Here is a 17,494-nt window from a genome sequence, read left to right as displayed (position 1 = left end):
TATATATATAAAATTGTATATGTTTAATATTATTATAAAAATACATGTGTTTTGATATTAGTCTGGAATTTGGGTTTTGTTTTGTTTGTTTTTTTCTTTTTTGGTTTGATTAAGAATTTGATGAACAAATCGAGTTTAATCATTTAATCAAACATATAAAGGTTCTATGATTATTTTAACTGTACAAAAATCATACAATGTAGGTTTAACCTTCACTGATAAGATGGAGATCTTGGAGGGACAAAAAAGAACAACAACCTCATTGATTAGCCTGGCAAATCCAGAATGATCCCCCCTTTTTAAGACACAGGGATATCAATGGATGGCACAGCGGATATCCAGGCAAGTCATGCATGGTGGGGTGGAGTCTAAAATGGAAGAAAAGCTCTTCTGATGAAATGCGACAACAGAGTGACTCAAACTGGAGGCTGTGGGCAGGAAGGGGAAGTGAAAGGAATTAAACCTAGATCCATTATGGTCAAATTTGATAGTCTTGCAGAAACCCAAAAATCCAAATCCAGTTTTTATTTAATCAGGCAAAACATTAAACCTTTCATGGGTACCATAAACTATATATTTTTGGAAAGGGCTTGTGAATTTCTTCCTCACGGTAGGGGTCTGATGCACATCAGTGATCCAGGGCATTGTTTTTTTTTAGCTCTGCAATTACAAAGTTGATTTTGCATGACATATGTATGTGCACAGGATGTGCACGAGGAGGGGAGGGGAGTGCTTCGCGCTCAATTTGTTTCAACAATTTCAACCTTGATATTGAAAACTGGATATGGAAATGTAACCTGCATGAGAATTATGCCAACTGGATATTGAGGTGTTGCATGAAGGACAACACTTGATATGGAAATGCAATTTGTTCTGAAAAATGGGATATGGATATGTAAATGTAAATGGTTGTATTTTGTTGCTTAGGAAGAATAGCAACTAATAGGTGTCCTATCAATGAAGAAGAAACCAGAAATACATGCTCAGCAACGATTGATCGTAATTTAGGCTTGAAGTTGTGGCTAACACAGTACGTAAAGCCACAAGGAAGTACGTATAATACATTTGTGGCTATAATTAGCAGGAGTTGAGCAGGATGCTGATGCAGGCCCCGCCCCCCATTTCGCTCAGCATCCTCTCCTTCTGACGTCATGACAGCAGCATCAGCTGTTAGCTGCGCTTTAAGCCTTTTCGCTTCCGATCGCTGCCTGTATAAAGGAAATATATGAGATCCCCTCTAATCCCTGAAATGGCGACACAGGAGGTACAGCTGAACGAAACCTTGGCCCACCTCAAAAGCGAATCGGATTCACTCAAGTCGAAGCTGGAGGAGGAAAGAGCCAAGCTTCACGATGTCGAGTGTGAGTGTTGAAAATGGAGAGGGCCCTGCTTCCCTCTGCCTTACGATGGCGGGATAAATCACGTCAAATTTCTAGAGCACGGTCGTCTTTTGGCTGTTTTAGATCGTAAATAAGCTAGATTAAGTTCAGCGAGACGTTTTTGATACGCTTGTGTGCTCGCTTTTGCCAATGGCGTTGTATGAGCTGGTTGTGTTTTTGCTTTCTGATTTTACTGCCCACTGCATCCTTCTATGTTGTAGTTTCGTCCAATCACGTTTCAGCAGAGCAGCAGAAGAGATGTTACTAATAATGTAATGTTACGTTAACAAACCCGAAATGTAACATAGACGGGTTACCGGAGGATATGTTGAATGGATTCATACTGTTTGGTCATATTTCTATAGGTCTCTCTGCGTGTAATCCTTATTGCTGTGGGAATAATAACCAGGGGAGATTAGATAATAATTGTTGTGTGTGCAGTACATCAGGTGGCAGAGAAAGTGGAAGGTCTGGGCCAGTTTGTGATGAAGACCAGGAGGACCCTAAAAGGACATGGAAACAAAGTGCTGTGTATGGACTGGTGCAAGGACAAGAGGAGGATCGTCAGCTCCTCACAGGTAATTGTGTAAAAGTATAATCTGTGCTAACATATTATGTTGTAAAGGCACTTTTAAATTACATAATCCAGTGTTTCCCATTATAAAGAAGCGACAATGGCATCCTCTCAATTCTTTCATAGTCTTTAAATACTAGCTCAAAATATACAGTCCTAAATTTTAAGTTTTTTTTAACCACTGTGTTCAAAATAGGACTGCCTAACAATAAAATGATAAAAAACAGAGGTAATATGTGACATTTTTACCTCTGAAACACCACATTTACAGAATTCTGTAGGAAACACTCCCATCACCTACAACTCCACAGTCCTTATATGTTATTGTCTTTATTGCAGGATGGAAAAGTCATTGTGTGGGATGCTTTTACCACAAACAAGGTAACAATGATCTACCTATTGTACTGGACAGTATGCTTGTTATACATGCTTCATTGCAATACTGACTCGTCAACCCCATTTACAGTATAGCCTCATAACACTAATGATATTGACATGAAGTATAATGGTAATGTTGCTGTAAATTGTCAGCTTTTTTCACTTGTTTTCATGAGATGTATTGTATTAACTTTAGGAAATGTCAAACATCAACATATCTGTCACATTAAAAACTTGCCGCAGTATTAACTATGGAGTTTGCCCACTGCCCATCACTGTTTAGGAGCATGCAGTGACAATGCCCTGTACGTGGGTGATGGCATGTGCCTACGCCCCATCTGGATGTGCTGTAGCTTGTGGGTGAGTGCTACTACTTTCACCTAAAGGTGCTGGTTTGTGTTTGTCTTATTGTTAAATGCATTTTGCTTTATGTGCTAATGCAGTGGCCTGGATAACAAGTGTTCCGTGTATCCTCTGTCCTTGGATAAGAATGAAAACTTGGCTGCAAAGAAGAAATCCGTGGCAATGCACACAAACTATCTATCGGCCTGTAGCTTTACCAACTCGGATATGCAGGTATGTTCATATTCAGATCCATTTGTAAAGTTGGATCGTTGCAAAGTTACTTACATAAAGGATTGTGCAATACTGATAACGTGACAGTATTGTCAGTCATTTGTTTTGTTAGGATTGTAATGATGATGCCCAAAGTTCATTCTTTTTTCAGTACATTGCATTGTTTTCATTGCTTTCCAGGTGCCTTTTATCTTTACCTTTTGTACCTTTATAAGATATTTCACTCTATGTTGGAATTGATCCCCTGAAATAAGCAGTTTTCCTAAATATTGTTTTTATTCCCAGGCTGACATTGCTTTCATGTGTGTATTGCAAATACAAACCCTGCTTTAAAGTGTGTCTATTTAAAAGTGTCTTTCCCTCAGCAGCTCGGCCAACCTCCTGGTCACATGACATTTACACATCAAAAGCAATCCCTTAATAGCAGTATTGACTTTTCCCTGAACTTAAGGGCATCCATTTCTACTTGCTTGTGTTAAAGATATTGACATCCAGTGGGGATGGGACCTGCGCATTGTGGGACGTGGAGAGTGGGCAGCTCCTGCAGAGCTTTCATGGACACGCTGCTGATGTTCTCTGCCTTGACCTCGCACCCTCCGAAACTGCCAACACATTTGTCTCTGGGGTAAAAAAAAAACCCTCTGACATAGCTTTCAATAAACTTTACTGACTAGAGCTACACCAAATGAATCGAAATGCATTGTGTTGTCTTGACCTTAGGGCTGTGATAAAAAGGCAAATGTGTGGGACATGCGTTCGGGACAGTGTATCCAGTCTTTTGAAACCCATGAGTCTGATATCAACAGTGTGCGGTGAGTGGCAACTACAGCACATAGCAACATCTTTGATTTGTGTTCAGACCAACTGATACGAAATCAGAGTTGTATTGTAGTTAGTAAGCTGTAACATTGACTTGGTGGTAAACTTTTTGTGGACTGTTTTGTAATATGTCTGGTTCTTTCAACAGATATTATCCCAGTGGAGATGCGTTTGCTTCCGGATCAGATGATGCTACAGTATGTATTTACAGTGCTACATTGATGATGCATTTTAATATGTTGTTTTGTAAACTACTTCTGTTTTGCAGTGCCGCCTCTATGACCTAAGAGCAGACCGAGAAGTGGCCATTTATTCCAAAGAAAGCATCATTTTTGGGGTTTCCAGTGTTGACTTTTCTCTCAGCGGTACAAATCACTATAAGCATTGCATGCAAATATTATGATAACAAAACAACTTACAGGATGTTGTACCTCTTCCTCATAGGGAGGCTACTGTTTGGTGGCTATAATGACTATACCATAAATGTTTGGGACGTCCTGAAAGGAACACGAGTTTCAATCCTTTTCGGACATGAGAACCGCGTGAGCACACTTCGAGTTTCTCCAGACGGGACTGCCTTCAGCACAGGCTCCTGGGACCATACTCTGAGGGTAAGGCCAACCAGAATCAAAAGAATCAAAGGAATTATAACGGATTCTCATCATTGCGACACAGTAGTAGAGTGTGTTGAATATGTTGTATTAGGCAGCATTAAAGCCATTTTTGGCCTGGTCTATGTGTGGTGCATGTGGTTTGCAGAGGTCTTTGTCTGTTCAGAGGCAGCATCAGTAAATCAGAGGGATGGTCTGATCCAATAAACAAACTCGTGTGACTCAGTATTAAGAAAAATGTGATGCTGATTCTGATAGAAATATGTTAGAGAGCACTGAGTTTGATTAGCTGGTGGGTAGAACAGACAATATTATCACCCCAATTAAAGGTTGCAATGTTTTGTTTGATACTCACTCAACCTTTTCCCGAGACTCCATGTTATTCTGTTTTTCTTTTTTTCAGATTTGGGCCTAAAGAATCAAGACTCTGCTGTTCTGATCTAGTGACACGTCAGCATTTGAGTTTGCTAGAGTACAATCACAGACTTATAGAGACTTCTGGTTGTACATAGAGCATATAATTATCATAGTGTATATACTGCAACCCAATGACTAGGGTAGACAGACATACTCAAGAAAGTAATGAAACCAAATGGCACGCTTGTGTTTGAACATATTTGAGAGAAAATTGCACAATACATATAAAGTAAAAAGTACGATTATGTAAAATATTTATTGTTGAAAATATCACAAGTAGCGGATAGCATCAGTCTAGGGTAGAATTTACACAATGATGTGATGTATTTGCCCACATGAAAGAAAAATATTGAATTTCTTTGTTTATTATAAAAAATATATAAAAAATTATGTATGTAAATGGAATAAGTAAATGAAAAGATTTATACTGTTTGAATTAGTGGGACACAATAATTGATGGATCTTACTGGTTGGAGTTATATTTAAAGTGGGTCTATGAGAGATGATAGAAAAAATTATAAAGAAACAAATGTATGTACATTTTATTATAAAATTATTGTTTACGAAAACATGCCTCAAATCATTCCAACACAAAAGCACATTAAAGGTAAACCAAAATTATTGAATTGTAATAGCATGTTTGCCTAAAATCTGGCTGGGCTGGTGAATGTGTTTACAAGGTAATATCCACTTTCACTGCAGAAAAACACTGGTTCCTAGTCCTACTTGATTGCATTTGCAATGATTGCATTAGAAATGTGATCCTTGTGCAGTTTGTCCAATGGCTGTTATTTTCTACTGTAATTATTTATTGTAGTTTAGTGTACAGTTAAACAACACTGTTAAAGGAAATACAAGCATAATAAAGATTTTGAATATCATCTCGTTTCTCTTAATTTACTGAGTGATGAAATCATTGAAATAGAAAAACTGTTTTGTTCGGTGATATCAATAAAGTTCTGAAAAACCCGGAAATGACATCATGGGAAAGTAGGAAGTTGCTGAATCAAAACAATGGCTGAAAAGCGGCTTTCTCTTCGCTTGCATTTTCTCATAATTTACCCAGTTTAACTTTTATCAGTATTGAAAATGGATAGATGATCAGATTCTTCTATATTTCCCTATTATAAGAAGCACCACGCGGCCAAGTACAGCAAAGCTGCCAAGATGAGCGATGTTGTTGAGAAAACCCTAACAGCTCTCCCGAGCCTCCTGTCTTTGGACTCCCAGCCTGGATCCGCAAAACTCTCCTCCACATCTAAACTAGGAGCCCTCATCAGAGGCATCACCGAGCTCACCTCCAAACATGTGAGTATGATGTGTTGTTTAAGTAAAATATTCTGCGGATGAAGCCGAATATAACGACAACACAGCAAACTGCCTTCCAGCATCTAAATAAATATACACATGTATTATCTATAGTGTTAGGGTAGAGATACTAGACAGGGCAGTAATTAGATGGTTAAAAGAGCTGCTGACTGTATGCCCAGTTCTCTACCTCAGCACAGAAATACAGCTTTTGTTATCTGGCTTTATTAGAATTTGCTCATGTTTACACTGATCAGGAAGAAGAAAAACTTATACAGCGTGAACTTGCATCTCTCAAAGATCAAGTATCTTCCCCAAACACATCCATGGTATGGAAATCCTTTTTTTCTTTTTACATATTTTGTGTACAGTATGAAACTCTGTTTGTATATATTAACCTGTTGTAGAGACAAATGAAGGAGGCAATGGTCAGAGCAATCTACTGTGAAATGCTGGGTTATGAGGCTTCATTCAGTTACATTCATGCAATAAAACTAGCTCAACAAGGCAGTATCTTGGACAAAAGAGTTGGTATGTTTAACCTTCTTTTACGGCAAGATAAAAAGGAAAGTCCTCCACATCTGATCACACCCTGATATTCAACTATGTGGTTTTCTTAGGTTATTTGGCTGTAACTTTGTTTCTAAATGAAAACCATGAGCTTCTTCTTCTTCTTGTGAACACTGTACTCAAGGTGAGTTAAATATTAAATTTGTCCTGACATGTTATGAATATAAACATACCAATTATACCAATACCAATTATAATATACCAATTACAATACACTGCATGATTACAGGATCTCCAGAGTACTAACCTGATCGAAGTGTGCATGGCCCTAACGGTAGTCAGCCAAATGTTCCCCAAAGATATGATACCTGCAATACTCCCTCTGGTGGAAGAGAAGCTTAATCATCCAAAGTAAGTATTTAGACATATCTTTTAATTGATCAAAGATTAAACCATGATTTTGTAGATTTTTTGTCAAACATATATTGTCTTTTTTGCAGGGAAATCATACGACGCAAAGCAGTTTTGGCTTTGTACAAGTTCTATTTAATAGCTCCGAATCAGGTGCAGCACATTCACAACAGGTTCCGTAAGGCATTATGTGACAAGGACCCTGGAGTTATGTTTGCCTCTTTACACATTTACTTACAGATGATCAAGGTAATTACAGTCTTTGATTTCTTTACATCCGATAGATTTAAAGTTATGTTTGTGTTACATACATTACTCCTATTACAGGACTATCCAGAGGGTTATAAGGACCTCACAGCCAGTTTTGTCACAATTTTAAAGCAAGTTGTCAGTGGCAAATTGCCCATGGATTTCAATTACCACACTGTCCCTGCACCTTGGTTGCAAATTCAACTTCTGAGAATTCTTTCCATACTCGGAAAGAATGATCAAAATACAAGTGAAATCATGTATGATGTCCTGGATGAGTCTTTGAAAAGAGCTGAGATCAATCACAACATTACATATGGTAATTTTCTGCTTACATTTTTGCAGATAAATTCATTTTAAGCTTAATTTTTTGCATAAGTGTATTTTCTTTTGTTGCAGCTATATTATATGAATGTGTGAAATGTATTTATACAATTTATCCAAAAACTGACCTTCTTGAAAAAGCTGCTACGTGCATCGGCAACTTTGTGCTTTCATCGAAAATTAACCTTAAATATCTGGGTGAGTTTCTGCGAGACATTAATCCTCATGTAGGTCAGATTGTTCATCTAACTTTTCACAAATTTCCACCGTGATAGGCTTAAAGGCTCTCACTTATGTAGTCCAACAAGATCCAAAACTGGCCCTGCAGCATCAAATGACCATCATAGAATGTCTCGATCACCCAGACGTTATAATCAAGCGTGAGGTAACATTTCATTTTGTATGAGTGTTATTTTCAAGGATTGGTCCTGTATCCGATCTTTCTTGTTTTTAGACCCTGGAATTGTTATTTCGGATAACCAATGCCCAGAATATCACTGTAATTGTTGAGAAGATGTTGGAGTTTTTGCATCAGAGCAAAGACGACCATACCACTATTGACTTGGTGGGAAAAGTTGCAGAAATCGCAGAAAAATATCCTTTACAAGTACTAGCAAAGACAAAATAAACATTTGTGTCTGGTAAGACAAGGAAGGCAAAAACAAAGATCCAGACTTTGTAAAAAAAAATGTCCTTTTCCTATTACATTTTCTACATATGCACCTGAAAATAAATGGTTCATAGAGACCATGAATACAGTGTTTTCTTTGGGTGGAGATATGATTCAGCCGGATATTCCCAACAGTTTTCTCAAACTGCTGTCTGAAGGTAAAAAAAGCATCCCTTTCACTCTTTTTCATTTTTTCTAATCTATTGCATTACCTTTATGGACTTGTTTTTTTTTTTTTTTATAGGATTTGAGAGTGAAGAAGAAAATAAGAAGTTGAGACTATTTGCAGTTGATTCCTATATTGTATTGCTTGAAGGGGAAACAAGAAATCTACCTCAGCGCTTTCTACAAGTTATAAGCTGGGTGAGCATTATCTTTGTGTACCATATATGCCCAAACCACATTTTTTTAACCAACAAGCAGCGTCTCTCAGGGCGACAATTGAATCATCCTAGCTTTAAACTTTAGCTACTTGTGTAAATTCTTATTTTTCTCTTGTCCCGTGAACAGGTTCTAGGGGAATACTCACATTTAAGAACTGATCTCGACCCCGCAAGGGTGATGACACTTCTAACAAAGCTGCTTGAAATGAGGCAAACGAGCAGTGAAACCAAGACCTGGGTCCTTATGGCAATGACAAAGCTTTGTTCCGGAGAGGCAAGTGTCTCTATCGCTCGATCGGTTTGTGAAGACCTCAGCAGCTCTATGGACACAGTGCTGCGACAGAGGGCACATGAACTGCTGCTTCTCAGCCAAGACCCAGCGCTGCGAGGCCAATTGCTTCCCGTGCGCAGTGACCCTGAGCCTCTTGAGGTATTATGTTAAACTTGAATATTGCACTAATGGGGTATGGCTGCAGTCCAAAAGTAAAACTGAACTGACTTACGTGCATTCTTGTGTCCAGTTAGTCTCCTATTTGATTTTGTATATCTGTATCTGTCATTAACTATCTGTTTATGACAGATAGTTTTAACGCTCTTTATGATAGCAATATTTGTGACATTTGGCTGTATAAAATGTTTTTTGATCTGTGGTGATGATAATTACCAGCCTCCAAGAAATACTTTTTGTAGCTATTTGTTAGCTGTTTAAACATGCCTGCAGTCATTACATGGGTGTGGTTGTTCACTGTGTTGAATACCAAAACAACTTCCCTTACTTTTTCTATCACTATAACTCATTGTATTAATTACTTTTTCTTTATTCTGTTTTACTCACGATTTTACTCTGCATCAGTCTTTTATTGTATGCTTGGTGGTTTCCAGGTGGATTCCTCTTTGTCATTTCTGGATGCGTTTGTGTCAGAGGCTTTAGCTGCTGGTGCTGCTCCATACAAACCTCCCCACCAGCGGCAAGAGGAGCTCGCCCAGGAAAAGGGTATACTTCAAATCATGCCGCAACAAATCTGAACGGCTGAATTCAGGCATGTTTTGATTTGCTGTGACTGTGGTCTTTGCAACAGCTCTGAGCCTGGAGCCATACCAGCTATCTTTGCCCATCAACATGTCGTCCAGCTGTGTTACAGGCAGGCAGTCACCCACACTCATGTCTGTGAGCTCTGGACTGTCAGGAGACAGCACTGAGCTCTCACACAAAGGAGGGTAGGTTATACAAGAAGATTTGTCTTTTCTCTTCCGTGGACACCAGAAAATCGTCCTCTGAGCATACATATGTGAAAAGCTACTATGTCTTTGCATAATCCTTTTACACAGGCCTGGGAGTGACACAGAAGAAGTACATGTGTGAAAAAATCTTGTATATATGGTTATTCTGGGATGTAATTAAACACAGATTTTTTTGCTAATTGTTCCATATATATACGTAAATGTTTTGTGTTTCAGTTCAACAACACTGAAGCTAGAAGGAGTGACGCGGGTGTGGGGGAGGGAAGGATATTTATCAAAGAAGGAACCTGTTGAAGAAGTTGCCCAAGCTGAAATTCCCAGTCCACTCAGTTCATCCAATCAGCAGACAGGTGCAAGCGGGACATCTAGTAACACACACTCCCCCATTGCTACGCCTGAGCCCGAGCAGCAGAAACAGCAGCTGGCCTCCTCTCTGTTTGTTGGCCTGGGTTCTCAAAGTTCTGTATTCCTGGTGAGAGCTGGCAGATATATATCGCAGCAACTATACACTGAACTTTGTTGTAGTATTTGAATTTTAATAATTCATTTGTTTGGATTTTCAAGGTATTATATAAACAAACAAAGCATACTGTATATCCAGACATTGCTCTCACCAATACATTTACTCAAAATCACGTTGAAAAAGCAATGCTTTTAAACTGTATGCATTTTGCAGATGGGAAAATCTGACCCAACGCCGCAGCGATTTAGGAAAAAAGTCACAACGCCCAACTCAAGTGCCACTGAGAGACTGTCTGCCTCCACTGATCCCACCCCCACTGCTGAAGATAACTTGCTTAGTAGCAACAGACCTGAGTCAAACCTAGTCCCTGAAGTTTCCAAAGAGACACCTGCTCCCACTCAGGGTGAAGCAAATGGAAGCTGTAACGATAATCTAATAGACAGTACTCCCTCTCCTCTCCAGAGTAATGGTTTGGAAACCGTGCCTGATACTGTTGAAAATGATGATGAGCGTCCTAGTTTGTGTCTTCCTGCAAAGCTTGTGGGACTCCCCTGTTCAGAAATAACACTGTTGTGCTCAACCCAAACTGTGGATCTATCGGCCTGTCATGTGGAAAAAGATGATAATGTGGTGTTGGTCATTTTCATTTCAAACTCATCGGACAGTGGCCTTGAGAATACACTACTCCAAGTTGGCGCTGAACAACTTGAGGTAAGCAACCAGAGATGATGACTTTTTATGTGGCTTTGTATTTTGGTAATAAACATGATTGTCTTTTAGGTGTCTTTATCATCTGAAAGTCCACTCAAAGACGTAGCAAGGCACAGTGTAGCGGTGTGTCAATACTTACTGACCGTAATCCAGCCAGTAGTTCATTTTGAAGTGATCGGAATGCTTTCCTACCAGTCTTCACATAAGAGCCACGAAGTTGAGTTTACATACAAACTCCCACTTACCAATTTCATTAGGTAAATTTGATCAATTTCATGCCAGTTTCAAGTAGCTCAAACATTTTAGTATGGACCTTATATGTGTCTACTAAATAAAGAATGACGGAATGAATTTGACTTTGATCTTTTTTTTTTGTGCCTGTCTTCAAGACCATTTACAGTGTCGACAGAGCAGTATGGGGCAATGTGGTTGGCGTTCTCTAATGACACAAAGCAGAATTTAAATCTGGTCACAGATGGACAAGACTCTTTGGGGGACACCCTCAATGTACTGAAGGGGAAACTTAATCTGCACATTGTGGAAATTATTGGTGAGAGTTTTCTATCAATTCATAGAAAAATGATTTACAATAATTTTCAGTAATTTGACTTAACCTCATGGGAAAGGTACAAACTTGCCCACATTGTCTTGATTACAGTATGCTTGTTCTCTACAGGTATGGAGGGGATCTTAGCCTGCAGACTGGCCCAGGATCAGCCATGTCTGCTGCACTGTCACATTCATGCCGGGACACTAGCTGTGTGGCTGCGCTCCCCTGTCCCAGATCTGCCTGACAGCCTCTTGTACCACTGTCAGAGAGCTTTAGAAGGGACATAGGACCCAGCCATTACCTCTCTATGGACAGGACTATACAGTCTGTCAGACCCTACACTGCTGCAAAAGGGGCCTAAAGCTGTACTCTTTGGCACATAATAGCATCGGATTGTTGCTTTCTGCTGTTATGGTTTTATCTTGTCTTAATATTTATGGTTTGTCCAAATCTTGTCAGTTCTTTGTGATGTGTGACACTGCAGAACAATGCAAATAATTATGTCCATGTGGGTAACAAGAGGTCACACTTGACCCATATCAGCAAATCCTGACAAGGGCTAATTGTTTCATTTTTAATGAGAGATCAACATTAATGACAAAATGGGAAAGAAAAGTTTGATTTTGTTTACATCGTGCTTGTATTACTTCACAGTTTCTATAACAGTGTAAATGTTGTTTGTTTAGCACATTGCGTAACACTAATCTGACCTAACACATCATTTTAATGAAGTGTGTCTTACAGTTTCTGAGTTACATTGCCTATTTTCTTATATATGCAACATTTGCTCATCAATTTAAAGGGTCTTTGCCTCAAGTATGTTTTTTTGTCTCTATTTTTGTACAATGCAGTATTGAATAAAAGTATTTATTGGATATACAGTATATTCTTACACAAATTATTTTTATTAATTTTATTTTCAAATTACAGTTTGTGTATTTGGTTTGTATTTCATTTAAACTGAAGGGAATGTTCATTTTGGTTTTTTCTGTGCCCTAATCCAAAGCATAGCATTAAACTAATGGCATATACTATATGTAAAAAAAAAATACCTTGTGTGCATTGCTGACATGCATTTTTAAGTTGTGCCTCTGAGAAAAAGGTAACCCTTGTCTCCTGCTGCCTGTCACTACATACAGCAAATAAATATTTTGTAAACAATGCTGTTTTTATTACTGTTTTTATTATTTTTACTGTGTGGCAACAGTAGCTTTATTCTCATTGTATACATTCTTTATAAGAATTCTATACAGCCAGGCCTAGGCTACTAATTAAATGACAAAACAATTTTTCCCTTAACATTGGTGAATACACTGTTGATTCTATTATTGATAGTAGCTAAGTAACATTATGCTGTATCAGCGTATACATATACCTATTTTTTGTAATTATGAAGTGATAGACATTACATACATTGAGTGATGGACATGCACGGTGCGTATGTGAGTACACAGAACACAATACAAAAGAAATACAAAGGGAAAGGAGGATTGTGCATGATTAAATGAACCTGACGCTAAAAAGTAAAATCTACAAACAGAACAACAGGTAAATTAAATGTATATGATCATGTGTTGTCACTTATCACTGACACCATGACACAGCAGATTTTTTTTTATCATTTTGGCAATTTTTCAGGGAATATAAATGATAACACACATTTTTTTTTCCACTCATAGTTAGTGGTTGTGCGAAGCCATTTAAACAAGACATTAGATGAAGCATGGATGTAATTTCTGTGACATATGATGCAGTCATATGGATGAATGTCTGTATTGTGTAAACATGTATACATATGTGCATGTAGGTATGTATGTGTGTATGCATACGTATATATATCCTTTGATTTTTATTTTTTCATGTTTATGTTATTTAAAACAGTCTTGGTTTTTATCTTTTATTTATTATTATTATTTTTATTGCTATTATTATTTTTCAATTCACTGGGTGTGAAAAATACATACATATATATATATATATATATATATATATATATATATATATATATATATATATATATATATATATATATATATATATATATATATATATATATATATATATATATATATATATATATATTGTGTCCTCTTTTATGTCAACATAAAAGATTTCCTCAGATGGTAATAAAACTGGCCATAATAATACTGGGTCATTTTGGTGGTTTCTTTTGTCATTATGATTTAAAAAGAGTTATCATTCATATTCTCTAAAAACACGATCTTCGACCCCTTCGAGATCGGGTGAGGAGCTCAGTTGCTACCCAGGAGGAGCTCGGAGTGGAGTCGCTACTCCTTCACGTCGAAAGGAGCCAGCTGAGGTAGAGCATCTGTTTCGGATGCCTCCTGGTCGCCTCCCACGGGAGGTGTTCCAGGCATGTCCTAGTGGGACAAGGCCTTGTGGAAGACCCAGGGCACGCTGGTGGGACTATGTCTCCGAGCTGGCCTGGTGTCGCCACGGTGTCCCCCCAGAACAGCTGGAGGAGGTGTGCGTGGATCGGAAGTTTGGGCATCTCTGCTGAGACTGCTGCCCCCGCGACGCGGCCCCGGATAAAGCGGAAGAAAATGGATGGATTCTTGGAAAAATTGCCAAAATAAAAATAAAAAATTCCGTCTGGGTATGTAAACTTTTGAGCACAACTGTAAATGGATCTAACTGTTCCTTTGCAGGTCACCACCATTAATTGTCAGTGTTTTGTCGAGGGATAAAACGCATGGCCAGGCTGTCCCCGTCCTCCACTGGCTGCTGGGAAAGGTCGTTGGTCTGTCGGATGCTGCTAACGGTGCGGCCCTGGAGAGGACACACGGTATAACGGGACAACAGCGTGACCAGGATAGCCTTCATCATCACCATGGCGATGTGTTTGCCCACACACGAGCGCGGGCCACAACCAAAGGGCTGGAAATAACGGTTTGGAACCTGCCAGGTGCAAGAGTTACACATTTACATAATGCCAGTGCAATGTGACAGACATAGAAGATAAATTGATATATTATTTGTGATATGCATTCTGGCCCTCATCATGGCTTTTATTTCATATACTGTAGTATTTTTAAGTGTTCCTCCGACTTACTGTTTTGTCAAAGTTGTCCAAGGTAAACTCATTGGGATGTTTGAAGTACTCAGTTTTATGCATCAGACCAGTATTGAGAATGATATTGGTTCCTTTCCTGACTTTGACGTCATCAATGGTGTCGTCCTCCAGAGCTTTTCTCATTGTGAAGTCGACCACAGGGTGAAACCTCATGGACTCATTTATGAACTTCTCCAACAAGTTCAGATCTTGATGCTTTAAATTTTCAGCTCCATCTTCCCCTACAATATTTTTATTTTATTTTTAGTAACAACATAATAGAAAATAATCGAATGTACTGCTGAAATACATTTTACAATAATTTTCATATGTGAATATTTACTACTATTTTCATTAAACAAAATTCTGATGATTTTATTTGTATAAATCACTTTCTATCGATGGGCCATAGCACATTTCAATGTTTTGAATGTACAGGTATGAATACACATCACCACACTATATTATGCAGTGCATTCGCAGTGTGTAGTTTCTTATACCTAAAACAGCTTTGATCTCCTCCACTATGCTTTCCTCCACTGCCGGGTTCTGCTTGAGCAGCATGAGCATAAAGAAGAGGGTGATGGAGAGAGTGTCCGGGGCAGCAATCACCATTTCCAGAACACACTGTCGGACGTTCTCTGAAGACAGTTCCCCATGGTTCTTCCAAACAAAAGGTATTGTTAGATTGCCGTTTTAGACTGATGTAAATCATGTGCACAAACCTGTGCAAAAATAAGCTCCGTTGCAAAGTCAAGGTCGTCATCCAACTTGTCTACTTCCTTTATCATTTTCTTCTTAACTTCAAGAAGTTCCTGAATCACATCTTGCAGTTCTTGACTTCATAAAGACACAACTATAAAACTGTTGTACACTTCATTATTAGGCTTAATTTATTCTTTCACTTACCCTGACTTTTTGTGCTTGTTATACAGCCATCCAATCTTGAAGAAAATATCGGGTTTTATCAAGACAGTTTGCCATGTCTCAAAGTAATTATGGATCTTCATCATCAATTGTTTTTCTAGATAAAATACAGAATAGATGTTCAGTTATGTTGAATGCATGTTACTCAAAATATATGCATGTATTTACAAAACATATGTTGGGGGAAATTATTCATGTTGTTTTTGCCTCTGGAGAGGAAGATCCGGATGATAGTCAAACCTTGGATCCAGGAGGAACAATGTGGTTTCTTTTCGTCCCGGTCGTGGTACACTGACCAGTTCTATACGCTTGATCGGGTGTTCGAGGGTTTGTGGGAGTTCGCCCTGTATGACCGCAGCAGGAGCTTGGTTTGCATTGCCGGCTGTAAGTCAGACCTGTTCCCAGTGTGTGTTGGTCTCCACAGGACTTCCCTTTGTCATCAGTTCTGTTCATTACCTTTACTGGAGGGTGTCCGGTTTGGGAACCTCAGGATCTCATCTCTGCTGTTTGTTGAGGATGTTATTCTATGGCTTCATCAAATCAGGAACTTCTGCACGCTCTGGGGCGGTTTGCAGCCGAGTGTGAAGCAGCAGGGATGAGGATAAGCACCTCCAAATCCGAGTCCATGGTGCTCCACTGGTGGCTTCCCCTCTTCAGGTCGGTGGGGAGTCCTTGCCTCAAGTGGAGGAGTTCAAGTATCTCGGGGTCTTGTTCACGAGCGAGGGACGGAGCGTGAGATTGACAGACGGATCGGTGCAGCGTCAGCAGTGATGCGGTCGCTGTATCGGACTGTTGTGGTGAATAGGGAGCTGAGTCGGGGGGGGATTTACCGATCGATCTACGTTCCCACCCTCACCTATGGTCATGAGATTTGGGTAATGACCAAAAGGACAAAATCGCGGATACAAGCGGCCGAAATGAGTTTCCTTCGCAGGGTGGCTGGGCGCACCCTTCAAGATCAGGTGAGGAGCTCAGTTACCCGGGAGGAGCTCGGAGTACAGTAGCTGCTCCTTTACGTTGAAAGGCTGAGGTGGCTAGGGCATCTGCCTCCCTGTTGTTCCAGATGTTCCAGGCATGTCCTACTTGGAGGAGGCCTCGTGGAAGACACACTGGAGGGACTCCGAGCTGGCCTGGTGTCGCTTCAGAGTCCCCCTAGAACAGCTGGAAGAGGTGAACGTGGATCGGGAAGTCTGGGCATCTCTGCTGAGACTGATGCCTCCGCGACCCGGCCCCGGATAATGCGGAAGAAAATGGGTGGGTGGATATTAACGTTGTGTGTGTGTTAAAAGTAAAATAGATGCTGACCATCGAGAGGGACTCCAAGGAACAGTTTGTTGGAGATGTTGACCACTATGGCTCTCAGCAGATTGAGAGCGTCCACGTGACCGGATGGGTTGGTCACCTCCTGCAGGTTGTCCAGATGTTTGGTCGTAGACTCCACACAGATAGACACTGTCCTCTGGAGACCTGGGCCTGTCAGGGCTGAGTCAGACAAGAGTGCACCATGAAAAAGTAACTTGTTGTTGTTTGTATCCTTCTGATATTGATGGACATACAATTTTGAGGAAGGTCAGTTATGGGCCAAGAATAATTTTCATGGATCAGACAAAATGTATTATTTTCATATGTTGGTGGACACTTATTCTGCACAGTCTATATTAAAAAATATTTAAACATTTAAAAAGTATTTCAGTTCAACAATGTTTTATTTCCTTACCTTTAGCAAAGAAACTTCTCGCTTTTTTCCAGAGAGGCACATCACTATTGAAAATGATGCCCTTTCCTTCCATCCCAATTGTCTCTAGTCCCCTTTTGCTCCCAAATCTTGCAATGTAGAGAGGACTTCTCAGAATGTGATAAATGGCAGATGACCTTTAGAAATAAATAATACAATGTATTTTTCTGATATATTTGGAGAA

General features: G+C 39.4%; 3 protein-coding genes across 3 annotated transcripts; 2 read left to right on the top strand and 1 right to left on the bottom strand.

Moving 5' to 3' along the window:
* The first annotated feature begins 1,131 nt into the window (after window positions 1-1,131).
* On the top strand, window positions 1,132-5,613 carry gnb5a (guanine nucleotide binding protein (G protein), beta 5a). Its single transcript, XM_079567348.1, has 11 exons — window positions 1,132-1,361; window positions 1,821-1,957; window positions 2,293-2,334; window positions 2,615-2,691; window positions 2,775-2,907; window positions 3,389-3,532; window positions 3,628-3,719; window positions 3,875-3,923; window positions 3,995-4,091; window positions 4,171-4,337; window positions 4,741-5,613. The coding sequence occupies exons 1-11, from the start codon at window positions 1,226-1,228 to the stop codon at window positions 4,750-4,752; spliced, it is 1,086 nt and encodes a 361-aa protein (XP_079423474.1). The 5' UTR covers window positions 1,132-1,225; the 3' UTR covers window positions 4,753-5,613.
* A 137-nt stretch (window positions 5,614-5,750) lies between these two features.
* Window positions 5,751-12,272, top strand: ap4e1 (adaptor related protein complex 4 subunit epsilon 1). The gene is made up of 20 exons (XM_079567970.1): window positions 5,751-6,062; window positions 6,320-6,391; window positions 6,470-6,593; window positions 6,683-6,756; window positions 6,862-6,983; window positions 7,073-7,232; window positions 7,311-7,551; window positions 7,632-7,754; window positions 7,832-7,941; window positions 8,011-8,154; window positions 8,276-8,384; window positions 8,471-8,589; window positions 8,737-9,039; window positions 9,492-9,603; window positions 9,689-9,827; window positions 10,068-10,323; window positions 10,528-11,025; window positions 11,095-11,282; window positions 11,415-11,575; window positions 11,702-12,272. The coding sequence occupies exons 1-20, from the start codon at window positions 5,922-5,924 to the stop codon at window positions 11,860-11,862; spliced, it is 3,357 nt and encodes a 1,118-aa protein (XP_079424096.1). The 5' UTR covers window positions 5,751-5,921; the 3' UTR covers window positions 11,863-12,272.
* Window positions 12,273-14,153: 1,881 nt separating this feature from the next.
* Window positions 14,154-17,441, bottom strand: cyp19a1b (cytochrome P450, family 19, subfamily A, polypeptide 1b). The gene is made up of 7 exons (XM_079568164.1): window positions 17,293-17,441; window positions 16,881-17,057; window positions 15,558-15,672; window positions 15,374-15,488; window positions 15,149-15,311; window positions 14,649-14,890; window positions 14,154-14,494 (listed from the first exon to the last, which is right to left on the bottom strand). The coding sequence occupies exons 1-7, from the start codon at window positions 17,363-17,365 to the stop codon at window positions 14,255-14,257; spliced, it is 1,125 nt and encodes a 374-aa protein (XP_079424290.1). The 5' UTR covers window positions 17,366-17,441; the 3' UTR covers window positions 14,154-14,254.
* Between the last annotated feature and the right edge of the window lie 53 nt (window positions 17,442-17,494).

Source organism: Gobius niger (assembly GCF_951799975.1).
Source record: "Gobius niger genome assembly, chromosome: 12".
NCBI classification, from domain to species: Eukaryota; Metazoa; Chordata; class Actinopteri; order Gobiiformes; family Gobiidae; genus Gobius; species Gobius niger.
This window is presented reverse-complemented; position numbering and strand designations above follow the sequence as displayed.